The sequence below is a fragment of the Eschrichtius robustus genome, chromosome 16 (assembly GCF_028021215.1).
Source record: "Eschrichtius robustus isolate mEscRob2 chromosome 16, mEscRob2.pri, whole genome shotgun sequence".
Classification (NCBI taxonomy): Eukaryota; Metazoa; Chordata; class Mammalia; order Artiodactyla; family Eschrichtiidae; genus Eschrichtius; species Eschrichtius robustus.
In genome coordinates, this window is record NC_090839.1 from 38,146,894 (window position 1) to 38,160,287 (window position 13,394).

Below are 13,394 nucleotides of genomic sequence, written 5' to 3' on the forward strand. Positions count from 1 at the left end.
CTAGAAACAAGTGACAATGAAAACACGACAACCCAAAACCTATGGGATGCAACAAAAACAGTTCTAAGAAGGAGGTTTATAGCAATACAATCCTACCTCAAGAAACAAGAAACTTCTCAAATAAACAACCTAACCTTACACCTAAAGCAATTAGAGAAAGAAAGACAAAAAACCCGAAAGGTAGCAGAAGGAAAGAAATCATAAAGATCAGATCAGAAATAAATGAAAGAGAAGTGAATGAAACAATAGCAAAGATCAATAAAACTAAAAGCTGGTTATTTTAGAAGATAAACAAAATTGATAAACCACTAGTGAGACTCATCAAGAAAAAAAGGGAGAACACTCAATAGAATTAGAAATGAAAAAGGAGAAGTAACAACTGACACTGCAGAAATACAAAGGATCATGAGAGATTACTACAGGCAACTATATGCCAATAAAATGGACAACCTGGAGCTCATTGATGACGCGACCCTCACGTGACCAGGAGTCAACGTGTGCAGAAGTCCTTATAGTCCAGGGCCTGTTTCCCTGTATCAGCTCCCTATTGCTGGAGGAGAAAAGTGCCCCGGATCCTTTCAGGACTCTTGGTCTTTTGGGAGTGACCCAAATCAAGTGAGGGAAGAGGGAGGAAAATCCCCTGGATCCCTGCAGGATTAATTTATTCAGGAAGGAAATAAGAGAAAAATACTCAACATGCAAAAGTCTTGTGAAGAAAATGAAGGAAAAGCACAGAACATGCCAAAGGCTGAGGAAGACCGCCCTATGGAAGCTGTACCACAGGAGGCAGAAAGAAATCCTCTACCTTCTGAAGAAGGTGTAAGCCAGGAAGCAGAAGGAAACCTTAGAGGAGGGCTGACTCAGCCTGGTCAGGGATATAAAGAGGACACTCCGGTTAGGCATTTGGACCCAGAAGAAATGATAAGAGGAGTAGATGAGTTGGAAAGGCTTAGGGAAGAGATAAGAAGAGTAAGAAACAAGTTTGTGATGATGCATTGGAAACAAAGACATTCACGCAGCCATCCTTATCCTGTGTGCTTTAGGCCTTGAATTCTTTTTTTTTTTTTTTCTGTCTGATATTAAAATCTGGCCCCTCCTTTCTTTCTGTTAGCATTTTCTGATGTATCTTTGACTTTTGTTTTATTTTTAATCATCTGGTGGAGTTTTGTTTTAGGTAGTGTCCTTACTACCAGCATCTGGATTTTGTATTTTGACACATTCTCCAGGTCTGTTTTTCAATTCGGAAGTTTCACACATATGCATGAAAATATGTTCATTCCATATTGTAAAGTAAAACATAACAGGTTACAAAGCAGCATATTTAGTATCAGCTCACATATGTAGGAGAAAATCTCAAATTGTGTGTGTGTGTGTGTGCGTGTGCGTGTGTATACATACATATATATCTCAAAAATTTAACTGTGCTTATTTCTGTGTGGTGTGAGTTTTTTTCTTTTTGCTTATATGTATTTTTTAATGAACACGTCACACATACAAAAAGAATTAAATTTTTTTTATAATTAAGAGTCAATCAAATAATTTGCAACCAGCTTATAAGGGCAATGGGGGCACCTAAATTCTTGATGAAAGAACTATTAAAAAAAATGTAAACCTCAAATTACCTCTGGATCTCTTAGCCAGAGGAATAAAACTGGCAGTTATTACAGATAAAAAAAAAAAAAAAAAAAAAAAAGGACAACCTGGAAGAAATGGACAAATTCTTAGAAAAGCACAACCTTCTGAGACTGAACCAGGGAGAAATAGAAAATATAAACAGACCAGTCACAAACACTGAAATTGAGACTGTGATTAAAAATCCTCCAACAAACAAAAGCCCAAGAATAGATGGCTTCACAGGCGAATTCTATCAAACATTTAGAAGAGCTAACACCTATCCTTCTCAAACTCTTCCAAAATATAGCAGATGGAGGAACACTCCCAAACTCATTCTACGAGACCACCATCCCCCTGATACCAAAACCAGACAAAGATGTCACAAAGAAAGAAGACTACAGGCCAATATCACTGATGAACATAGATGCAAAAATCCTCAACAAAATACTAGCAAACAGAATCCAACAGCACATTAAAAGGATCATACACCATGATCAAGTGAGGTTTATCCCAGGAATGCAAGGATTCTTAAGTGTATGCAAATCAGTCAATGTAATACACCATATTAGCAAACTGAAGGATAAAAACCATATGATCATCTCAATAGATGCAGAAAAAGCTTTCAACAAAATTCAACACCCATTTATGATAAAAAAACTCTCCAGAAAGTAGGCATAGAGGGAACTTACATCAACATAATAAAGGCCATATATGACAAACCCACAGCCAACATCATTCTCAATGGTGAAAACCTGAAACCATTTCCACTAAGATCAGGAAGAAGACAAAGTTGCCCACTCTCACCACTGTAATTCAACATAGTTTTGGAAGTTTTAGCCTCAGCAATCAGAGAAGAAAAAGAAATAAAAGGAATCCAAATCGGAAAAGAAGAAATAAAGCTGTCACTGTTTGCAGATGACATGATACTATACATAGAGAATCCTAAAGACTCTACCAGAAAACTACTAGAGCTAATCAATGAATTTGGTAAAGTTGCAGGATACAAAATTAATGCACAGAAATCTCTTGCATTCCTATACAGTAATGATGAAAAATCTGAAAGAGAAATTAAGGAAACACTCCCATTTACCACTGCAACACAAAAAATAAAATACCTAGGAATAAACCTACCTAAGGAGACAAAAGACCTGTATGCAGAAATGTATAAGACACTGATGAAAGAAATTAAAGATGATACAAACAGATGGAGAGAAATACAATGTTCTTGGATTGGAAGAATCAACATTGTAAAAATGACTCTACTACCCAAAGCAATCTACAGATTCAATGCAATGCCTATCAAACTACCAATGGCATTTTTCACAGAACTAGAACAAAAAATTTCACAATTTGTATGGAAACACAGAGGACTCCGAATAGCCAAAGCAATCTTGAGAAAGAAAAATGGAGCTGGAGGAATCAGGCTCCCAGACTTCAGACTCTTCTACAAAGCTACAGTAATCAAGACAGTCTGGTACTAGCACAGAAACAGAAATATAGATCAATGGAACAGGATAGAAAGCCCAGAGGTAAACCCACGTACATATGGCCACCTTATTTTTGATAAAGGAGGCAAGAATATACAATGGAGAAAAGACAGCCTCTTGAATAAGTGGTGCTGGGAAAACTGGACAGCTACATGTAAAAGAATGAAATTAGAACACTCGCTAACACCATACACAAAAATAAACTCAAAATGAATTAAAGACCTAAATGTAAGGCCAGACACTATCAAACTCTTAGAGGAAAAAATAGGCAGAACACTCTATGACATAAATCACAGCAAGATTGTTTTTCACTCACCTCCTAGAGAAATGGAAATAAAAACAAAAATAAACAAATGGAACCTAACGAAACTTAAAAGCTTTTGCACAGCAAAGGAAACCATAAACAATACGAAAAGACAACCCTCAGAATGGCAGAAAATATTTGGAAATGAAGCAACTGACAAAGGATTAATCTCCAAAATTTACAAGGAGCTCATGCAGCTCAATATCAAAAAAACAAACAACGCAATCCAAAAATGGGCAGAAGACCTAAATAGACATTTCTCCAAAGAAGATATACAGATTGCCAACAAACACATGAAAGGATGCTCAACATCACTAATCATTAGAGAAATGCAACTCAAAACTACAATGAGGTATCCCCTCACACCAGTCAGAATGGCCATCATCAAAAATTCTAGAAACAATAAATGCTGGAGAGGGTGTGGAGGAAAGGGAACCCTCTTGCACTGTTGGTGGGAATGTAAATTGATAGAGCCACTATGGAGAACAGTATGGAGGTTCCTTAAAAAACTAAAAATAGAACTATAAGATGCAGGAACCCCACTACTGGGCATATACCCTGAGCAAACCATAATTCCAAAAGAGTCATGAACCACAATGTTCATTGCAGCTCTGTTTACAGTAGCCAGGACATGGAAGCAACCTAAGTGTCCTTTGACAGACGAATGGATAAAGAAGATGTGGCACATATATACAATGGAATATTACTCAGTCATAAAAAGAAATGAAATTGTGTTATTTGTAGTGAGGTGGAGGGACCTAGAGTCTGTCATACAAAGTGAAGTAAGTCAGAAGGAGAAAAACAAATACTGTATGCTAACACATATATATGGAATCTAAAAAAAAATGGTTATGAAGAACATAGGGGCATGACAGGTATAAAGACTCAAGTGTAGAGAATGGACTTGAGGACAAGGGGAGGGGGAAGGGTAAGCTGGGACGAAGTGAGAGAGTGGCATGGACTTATATATACTACCAAATGTAAAACATGTAGCTAGTGGAAAGCAGCCGCATAGCACAGGGAGATCAGCTCAGTGCTTTGTGACCACCTAGAGGGGTGGGATAGGGAGGGCGGGAGGGAGACGCACAAGGGAGGAGATATGGGGATATATGTATATGTATAGCTGATTCACTTTGTTATAAAGCAGAAACTAACACACCTTTTTAAAGCAATTATACTCCAATAAAGATGTTAAATAAAAAACGAAAAAACAATAAATAAATAAAGTAAAATAGGGTGATTAGCAGAGGCCCAAAAGCGGTGAAGTAATGAGCCCTATGGGAAGAACACTCTAGGCAGAAAGAACAATGGCTGTGTTTGGGAGTGGCTCCTTGTGTGTGAGAAATCACAAGAATGCCATTCTGCAGTACAGAGGGTGGGGAAGAGGACCAGATGAGCTCGGAGGTCAAGGTCGAGGGCTTCCGAGTCCTTCAGTCCTTTAAGAGAGGGTTTCTCCCTCCGGCACTACTTACATTTTGGGCTGGATCCGTCTTTGCCTTGGTGGGCTGTCCTGTGTATTGTAGGATATTTAACAGCATCCCTGAACTCAACCCACTAGGTGCCCGTAGCATCCCCACCACCCCCGCCTCCCAAGTTGTGACAACTAAAAATGTCTCCAGATGTTGCCAGGTGTCCGCAGAGGTGCAGAGTCATACCAGGTTGAGAGCCACTGCTTTAGAACCAAATAAGGACTTTGTTATTCCGAGTGGGTCTTTGCTTTATAAGACCCCTCTGGCACTGTGCTGAGAATAAGTTGAAAGGGGACAGAGGCAGGAGCATGGGAGCCAGGGTCAGGGGGGAATTGGCAGAAGTTCAGGTGGGAGTGGAGAGCACCTGGAACCAGACTGGGGTGGGCTGAGGTAGGCGAGGAGTGATCAGACTTGGGATATTTTGAATGATGAGCCGTCAGGATTTGTGACAGACTAGGTATTAGTTGTAAAAGAGAAATCAAAAATAGCCACAAGGACATGGGCCTGAGTACGGAGGTTGCAGGTGAGACGCAGGTTTCTGGGAGACAGCAAGAGTTTGGTTTGAACATGTATTTGAGAACATTGACCATTCTCTGACTTCTCCCTGACAACACCCCTGAGAGGTGGGCATTCTCTCCTTGTAGCATAAAAGCCCACGGAGGTGAGTGAATGCCCAAAGTTACACAACCCATACAGAACAGAAGCAGGATTTCAATCCAGAGATGTCTGACTACTAACCCCCTGCTCCTGGATACACCTCAAAGTAATTTTGGATGGTTCCCGAAGTCCCCAAGATGAGGTCAGGTACAGTATCTTATACCCTCCAGAGGTTAATTTAGCAGAGTAATTGTTCATGAAATCAAATTCTGCTAAATGCTAACATTTCAAAAAGAGACAGTCATTTCATTTGCATTTTATTAGCAGAATTGAAAAGAAGCAGAAACTTTAGAAAGGATTCTGTGTAGTAAAACAAATCACCTGGCATATCAGGAAGTAGGGTTTGTAGTTAATTGGATTTTAAACACTGGAAGTCACCATTTCTCCTACCTAGCCTTACCAGTTAGTTGCCTGGCTGCTCAAAGGCTCTGTGGTCAGTTGCGTTGGGAAGCATATCCTGGGTCCTTTTCTTGGGGATCTACATACCCATCAGCAGACTGCTTCTCCTCCCCCCAAAATGTGCTAAACATCCCACAGGCACAGGTGGCGTTAAACCATTTTTCCCATCTTGGACTTATTTCTAAGGGTCTGCTGTAGTCACAGCTGTGTCTTGGTATCACCTTGGTCTGTATGTTCCCCCAAATATACATGTCCCTGAAGCTTGGGTATGATAGCAGTGGGCCATTTTCTTCCCCTTTCATTTTTCTGCCAAACCCTTCTGACCTTTCAGCTTTGCCCCCACCAACCCCCTGAGCCATGGACCCGAATGGATTTTCCTGAAATATATCCTGAGACCTTTTGCATCCTCTGGCATCTAAAAGCAGGTTCTCTATCTCTTTCAGTTACGTAATTGTGTGTTTAAACTGTGGGGCTCAACAGAGTCATGGCAACCTCAGAGTTGTCAGCAGTTGGAACTACTGAGCTGGCCGTGGGGAGCTGTGCACCGTGATTGATTTCTGAGGGTGTTCGGGAAGCCTGGAGGTGATGTGAGCCGGGCTGCTCTGCAGAACTGTGCACAGGCCTCTTTGCTGTTACGAGCTGTGTAGCCCTGTGGTAGCTTAACCTAAAATAAAAGAGAACACTGCTGTTTCTCTTTTCTGCGAGAATAATCAGTGCCCAGGGAGCTGTCTTAGGGGGTCCCTGGCACTTTCTTCTTGTTGAGTTCTTGGCAAAGCCAGCTCACGGCCATGTGACCTGTGCAGTTACGCAGGGGACTGGACATTTGGTTTAATGTTCTGCTGTCACTGTCTTGAAAACCTTAACAACAAGGGGACCCATGCCTTCCTTTGGCTGTGGGCCCTGCAAATGATATAGGCTGGTCCTGATGCTAGGAGCTGGCCCCAGTTCTTGACTTCAGAGCTTCCAGGGGAAGCCACAGAGGAGCAAGGGAAGCATTTGAGGGTGACTTTTAAGGGTACTCCCACGCTTGTTCTTTAAATGCCACAGTTTAGGATTCAAGAGTTGGGATATCTAATAGAGAACAGACTTGTGGTTGCCAAGGGGGAGGAGGGGTAGGGGAGGGAAGGATTGGGGGTTTGGGATTAGCAGAGGCAAGCTATTATATATAGGATGGATGAACTATTATATGTGTATAGCACAGGGAACTAAATTCAATATCCTGTGACAAACCGTAATGGAAAAGAATACAAAAAAGGATATATACATATATACACACACACACACAAATATGTATACGTATAACTGAGTCACTTTGCTGTACAGAAGAAATTAACACAACATTGTAAATCAACTATACTTCAATAAAATTAAAAAAAAAAAAAGAGTTGGGGTGTTTATCCCCAACTTGACTTGAAGGAAGGAACGTATTACCAGGTAGAAGACCGTTCTGGGATGTCAACAGTAGCTGTCCTAAGTAGCACTGTTGCTCAAAAGGAAGCTCTGTGCATCCCAGGCCCTTCTCAGCTAGAAAGCTGAAACAAGGGCTAATCATCTGTATGTAAAACAAGTTTCCAGATGAGACACAACATGCTTCCTGATCAGCAGCATTGCCAAGGTGAAGGTTAACTATAGCAGTCCATTCATTTATTCATTCAACAAATATTCATTAGTCACCTACAATGTACTGGTCACTGTGCTAGGAGGAGGGGACGGGTGGTGCCTTAATCTGAGTTCCCTCCAAAGCAGATCCTGTGACAAAAGATTTGAATGGGAGTGGTTTATCCGGGAGGTGATCCCACGAGATACCAGTGGGAGAGGAGAGAAGTGAGACAAAGAAATGAAGGAAGGCAGTAAAGGGTGTGTTATCGAGGAGGTGCCCCTGCAGGCATCCTGGGTGCAGTCCCCGTGGGGACCTGTGGAGGGAGTGTAGAACAGGCCTCAGAAATGTCCCATGGAAGGATGTGGAGCTGGGCTATTTATCCACTAACTCCCACCTGCCTTTGGTTGAGGGCTGCCCCTCCTGCAAGGATGAACGCAGCCTTTGGGCCAGAGAAAGCTTTTAGGCAAAGAATCCCAAGCACTTGCAGTAGAAAGCTGTGGTAAAGTATGAGATGAGGGCAAGGGGATGAAGAGTGACAGAATTGAGGCTGCCGTTGCAGATAGATTAGTAGAGAAGACCTTTCTGAAGAGGTGACATTTGAGCAGAGACCTGAATGAAGTAAGAGATCATTTAAGTATCCAAGATGAAGGGAACAGCAGGGCAAAGGCCCTGGACAGGAGCCTGCGTGGGGTTTTGTGAAGGACAAGGAGGCTGGATGGATGGAGAGGGAACCGTCAACGAGAGGAGAGGTAGGACAGGAGGTCCACAGAGTACCCAGGGGCTGGGGTAAGGGCTGGGGAGTGGATGCGGAGCATATCAGGAATCTACTGGAGGATTCTGAGCAGAGGAGTGACACGATCAGATTCTTGTCTTATAAAGGAAAGCCCTGCCTTCTGGGTAGAGGACAGACTGGGGGTGAAGGTGGGGGTGCAGAGTAGAAGGAAGATGATGCTGTCAAACCAGAGTTCAGAGGTCAAGAGGTCTAGGGTTTCTTGACAGGAGGACCAGCGGAACATGCTCCATCAGGACCACAGTGTATGTTTCCAGCCCAAGCAGCTCACCCAGAGTTGGTTCTACATTCCAGCCTGCGTCCACAGCTCTTGATTTTTCTTGGCTCTAAGGAGCCTACTTCATAGCTCCTGTTCATGATGGGGGTCTTTGCCTCCTCTCCTTCCTTCTCAGGACCATTTGGCCTTAGCTCTTCCCGTCACTTCAGTCTGGCACCTCAGGCTGCTGTGCCCTTTTCCCGAATCACTGCCTTTCTCTGGCTCCCTCGCCCTTCCCCTCACCCTGGCCCGGCGCACGGCGACTGTGTGATCTGCAGTCACGGGCGCACCCGACGGGCATTCACGGTTTCGCTGTAACACGTGCATTTGAGCTGCTTTGCTGACTTTCATCCTTCAGTGTATTGTGGCTGAGTTTTTTTTTTTTTTTTTTTTTTTTGGATGTCTTATTTGTAGCAAAACGATTCATGCAACCAAATTCCTCATTCTCTTCTCAGGGGAACTTTGCTCAGTTGGCTGCCTGCATCATGGACTATGGCAGCTGCGAGTTATGATAATCTGATGTGTCTGATGTTGGAGCATCATTAGACAAAGGCACTGCTGATGGCTTTCCCGCTCTGCCAGCCTCACCCTCTCTCAAGCGCTTGGGCTGAGAAGGAGGGTACCCAAATCCACAGATGCTCAAGTCCCTTATGTAGAATGGCATAATGTTTGCATGTAACCTATGCACACTCTCCTGTATACTTTAAATCATCTCTAGATTACTTATAATACTTAATGCAATGTAAATGCTACGTCTATGGTTGCCAATGCACAACAAATCCAAGTTTTGCTCTTTGGAACTTTCTGGAATTAAAAAAATATATAGTTTTGATCTGCTCTTGGTTGATTCCACCGATGCAGAACCCACAGATATGGAGGGCCAGCTCTATAGGCATTGTTATTAAAATGTTTATATTTTACAAATGTACCTCTGCACAAAACCGCTGAATTCAGGAAATTTTAGCTACATTTTTCTGTAAAACACAGTTTCATATAGCTTTAAAAATCAACATAGTTTTCTCATTTCCTTACTTCATTTAAGGATTGATGCAGTTATTTAAAAAACCTGTCTCCCTTGCAAGTCATCCCAGTGGGATTGGCAGTGATCATAGAAGGGACATTTGTGGGGCTTGTTCATCAGGAGAACACCTTTGCTTGCTGGGCAGTTATTTCGTGCATTGTCCTCAAGCTCCTTTACAAAAATCTCTTAGTGGTTAGTGTGTCTCTGCACATACAGTGTCACAGAGTGTCAACTTTCACTTCGGTCAGTAAAGAGATGGCCTGATTCTAGGGTCATATTAAGAAAGTTGGTTTTTCTCTGGAAACTATTTTATTTTCAGCTCAGATTTAGGTTAGAAAAACAGACTTAAAAACAAAACCTAACAATTCCTAGCATAATGAGAATTAAATGAAAAATTCCAGTTTGCATCAACTGTCCATTTTTTAATGAAATCGTCAGATTCTTTTCAGCTGTGTCTTGGACTGACTTCTCACACTTCAATGTGGGTGTGAATCACCTGCGATCGTGTTAAATGCAGATTCTGCATTTCTAGCAAGCTTCCAGATGGTGCTGATGCTGCTGGTCACTGGGCACCCTTTGGGGAGCCAGGTTTTGGACAACTTGCTCTAGGATCCACCTTGCTTGGCTGGGGGGGGGGGCAAAGCTATGCCTGGGGGAGGGATTGACTGCTTTGGGGAAAAAGGAGATTTTTGGAGGTAAAGTTAGCCTGAAAATTTTTCTGATGCAGAAAACCATTTTCATACTGACACGACGACTTGCGTGGCTGCCTTCCCAGAAGCAGATGAAATGGAGCGCTGTGGTGAAGGAGGGTGTTCTTGGCTTTTTGACTCTGGCTGGAAAACATCTAAACTGCTTCTCTTTATCCAGGGAGGGTTCCTCAAGGCTTGGAGGCTCCTGATGTCACTGAATTTGCAGTCCTGGCAGAGGGCATCAAACGTTTATGACTGCAAATGGAAGCCTTGCTCAGGGGTACAAAAATCTAGGTTAGGGTTTTGAGCAGGAAGGGAGGGGCCTTGATGCTAAGGAAAGAACTGGTAGAAGTTCCGGAAGCATTTCAGGCAGTAATTACAAAGGAGAACTCTCTTCTCCTTAGCAACAGTCTTTGCAAGGGGAGCAAAAGCTTGGAATAGTAGCAGTCCCTACAGAGAAATCTGTGTGCAGACAGAATCAAAAGCAATTGAAACAAGTTTGCACTAATGACTTTGGGGACCAGAGTGCCCCAAGAATGGAAGAGAAGGGCTTTATTATCAGGGGTGACCTCTAATTTGCAATTCAAATGACTGTTGGGCATGTAAACGGACACCTGGGTGGGAGGATTGTATAATGTGGGTGGTACTCGGTGAATTTCTTTATCTTGGACTTTGGATGAAGAAAGTCTTCCCTCTGCTTCTTGCAAGCTCAAGTAGTGACAGATGGTTCTCATTTTCTTGCTGGTTTCTGTTCCCATAGGAATAAAATAGGACTTGGTGTTCAGAATTCAGCCTATGCAAAGATGCTTACATTCAGGTGGGCCATTTAGAAACAAAAGGACATTGGCTGTTATGATTAAACCAAGGTGAAGAAGGGCTGTGGAAAGTCATAGAGGTGAGGGCTGGACAGAACTACTCCTGTGACCTTGTGCAGATTATGATCCTCTTCTAGCATCAGTTTACTCTCCTGTAATTATGATAATAATGCCTCCAGTCGGTGGTTTGGAGATAATGCTCATAGTGTCTAGCAGAATATTTGGTACATAGGTTTTCAGTAAGTGGAAGAGTTATTTTAGAAAATATCTTGAGATATAGCTTATGATTAGATTTCAGGATGAGAGCTGGAGTTCTGACTGGAGTTTAAACTTGAATTTCATCAACTGGGTAGAGCAACCAAGAACAGGCGTTGCAGAGAATACAATATGTCAAGAAAGTAAGATGCTCAGAGTAGTAAGACAACCAGTAGATTAGTATTTTTTATGAATGTGACAAAATAATTAGCTTACAGAGCTCTTGGCATATTGAGGTAATAGGTGAAATACCTGGGGCTGTAATTATTAGAGGAGAGTTAAGTTCTGATTATTATAAGAACTTAACAGAAGTCTTAGGTGCTTCCAGCCCAAGGACTTTATAAGCCCCTCTAATTCTTTTTCTTCTAACCACCTTGTAGCAGAGAGACTTTGCCACCTCACAGCTCACTGACTGCCCATTAATCCATCCCACAGATTCTCTCTAGGACCTGCCTTGGACTTGTGCTCTCCAGTATTAGAGCCACTTGCCCCACCGGGCTGTTGAACACGTGACATGTGGGCAGTCCAAGTTGAGATGTGCTTGCAAGATTAAAATACTCTCTGAATTTCAAAGGCTTAGTATGAAAAAAAAAAAAAGAATGGAAAATATCTCATTAATAATTTTTACATATGGAATACATCTAAAAATGACAATATTTTGGATACATTGGGTTAAAATATATTATTTAAATTAATTTGGCCTGTTTTTACTTTTCTAATGTGGCAACTAGAAAATTTTAAATTACACACGTGGCTGGCATTTTATTTCTATTGGACAGTGCAGGTCTAGCCTGCACTGGCACTTGTATAGGAAGTTCCTGGAGAGGCTTACATCATCAAGCTCCCCTGTCCCAAAACAGAAACAAAACCAAACCTTGTGCTGACTTAGGGGAGCTTCCTGATCTGAAGCTCTGTTGTCCTTTCTCAGCAAAAGGAACCCTAATTGTGCAAGTGAACCATCTTCCTAGGTATATTAGGTCTGTACACGTATAGTCTCAAAGTTTTTACATCATTTATATTCAGAGTTTTCTTAATGTTGTTCTCAGTCAGCATTCGACAACTCTTATCGAAAAGGCAGTGCTTTATCTGAGGGTGTCTGTCTCTAAAACACATTCCCTTCCTCTTAAAACAAACACAATAAAAGGGTATTGAAACAAAGGAAAAATCACTTGGTGTGCTTTTGGTCAACATTTATCTTGCTGTAAAAAGAGAAGGAAGAGAAGAATGTAGGTTTGCATCAATTAAATTGTATCACAGTTACTGGTTCTCTTTCTTCATGGAGTCAGAAATCAACAAAATAAATTTATTCTTTCTGGTTCGAAGTTGTCAGGGAGTTATTGAGAGGGAGCTGAAGTCCTATTTCTGCAGCAAAACTAATGTGAGAGGAGAATGGTAAATTAAATAAGGGCACGATGATTTAGCCAGCTGCTTCAGTGCCCTGAATGATCACTTGTAAGATGCAAATAAATGTAGGGCTTTGTGCTATTAAATAGAGTTAAGGTTTTCAACTCAGAAGAAATATTGTGATGTGGCTGAGTAGTCCTATTAATGGGATATTTTTGGTCACTCATTTGTCCTTAGATTACCTCAGCTCCGGAGACGGGAATGATTAACATTGCACTCTAATCACGAGGAGTAGGAGGGATGACGTGTCGATAAATTGGAATTGAAGAACGGCTTATGAGTTCTTTCACTAGTGTATCACTGTGTTCCCGGATTTTTGATTTAACGTTTTATTTCTCTTTCTTGAAGGCCATCTATGGAAACACTAGAGAGCTTTTTTAACCCTTATGGAACCTCTGATGAATCCTCCAGGTTGAGAGGGGCATCATGTAGCCTGTAATTAATTCCACGGGAGAACATTAAGATTTCCAAGGTGCTTGGTGAGGTTGATCTGTCCTCTTATGTGGTGTGGGGACAAGAACATATATTACCAGTGAGACTCTAGTCACTAGCATTACTAAATGTTGAAGCGCTTTAACTTTCTTAGGAAATGTCAAAATAGTCTCTACTCTTTTTCTGTTTGTTTCTTTTCATG

General features: G+C 41.8%; 2 protein-coding genes across 2 annotated transcripts in view; both read left to right on the forward strand.

The window, feature by feature from the left end:
• Positions 1-13,394, forward strand: part of PLCB4 (phospholipase C beta 4) — a 423,084-nt gene that overhangs the window by 128,919 nt on the left and 280,771 nt on the right. The window lies entirely within an intron of this gene.
• Positions 499-1,111, forward strand: LOC137749693 (transcription elongation factor A protein-like 8). The gene has a single exon (XM_068523883.1). It carries the CDS (start codon positions 697-699, stop codon positions 1,048-1,050), a length of 354 nt encoding a protein of 117 aa, XP_068379984.1. The 5' UTR covers positions 499-696; the 3' UTR covers positions 1,051-1,111.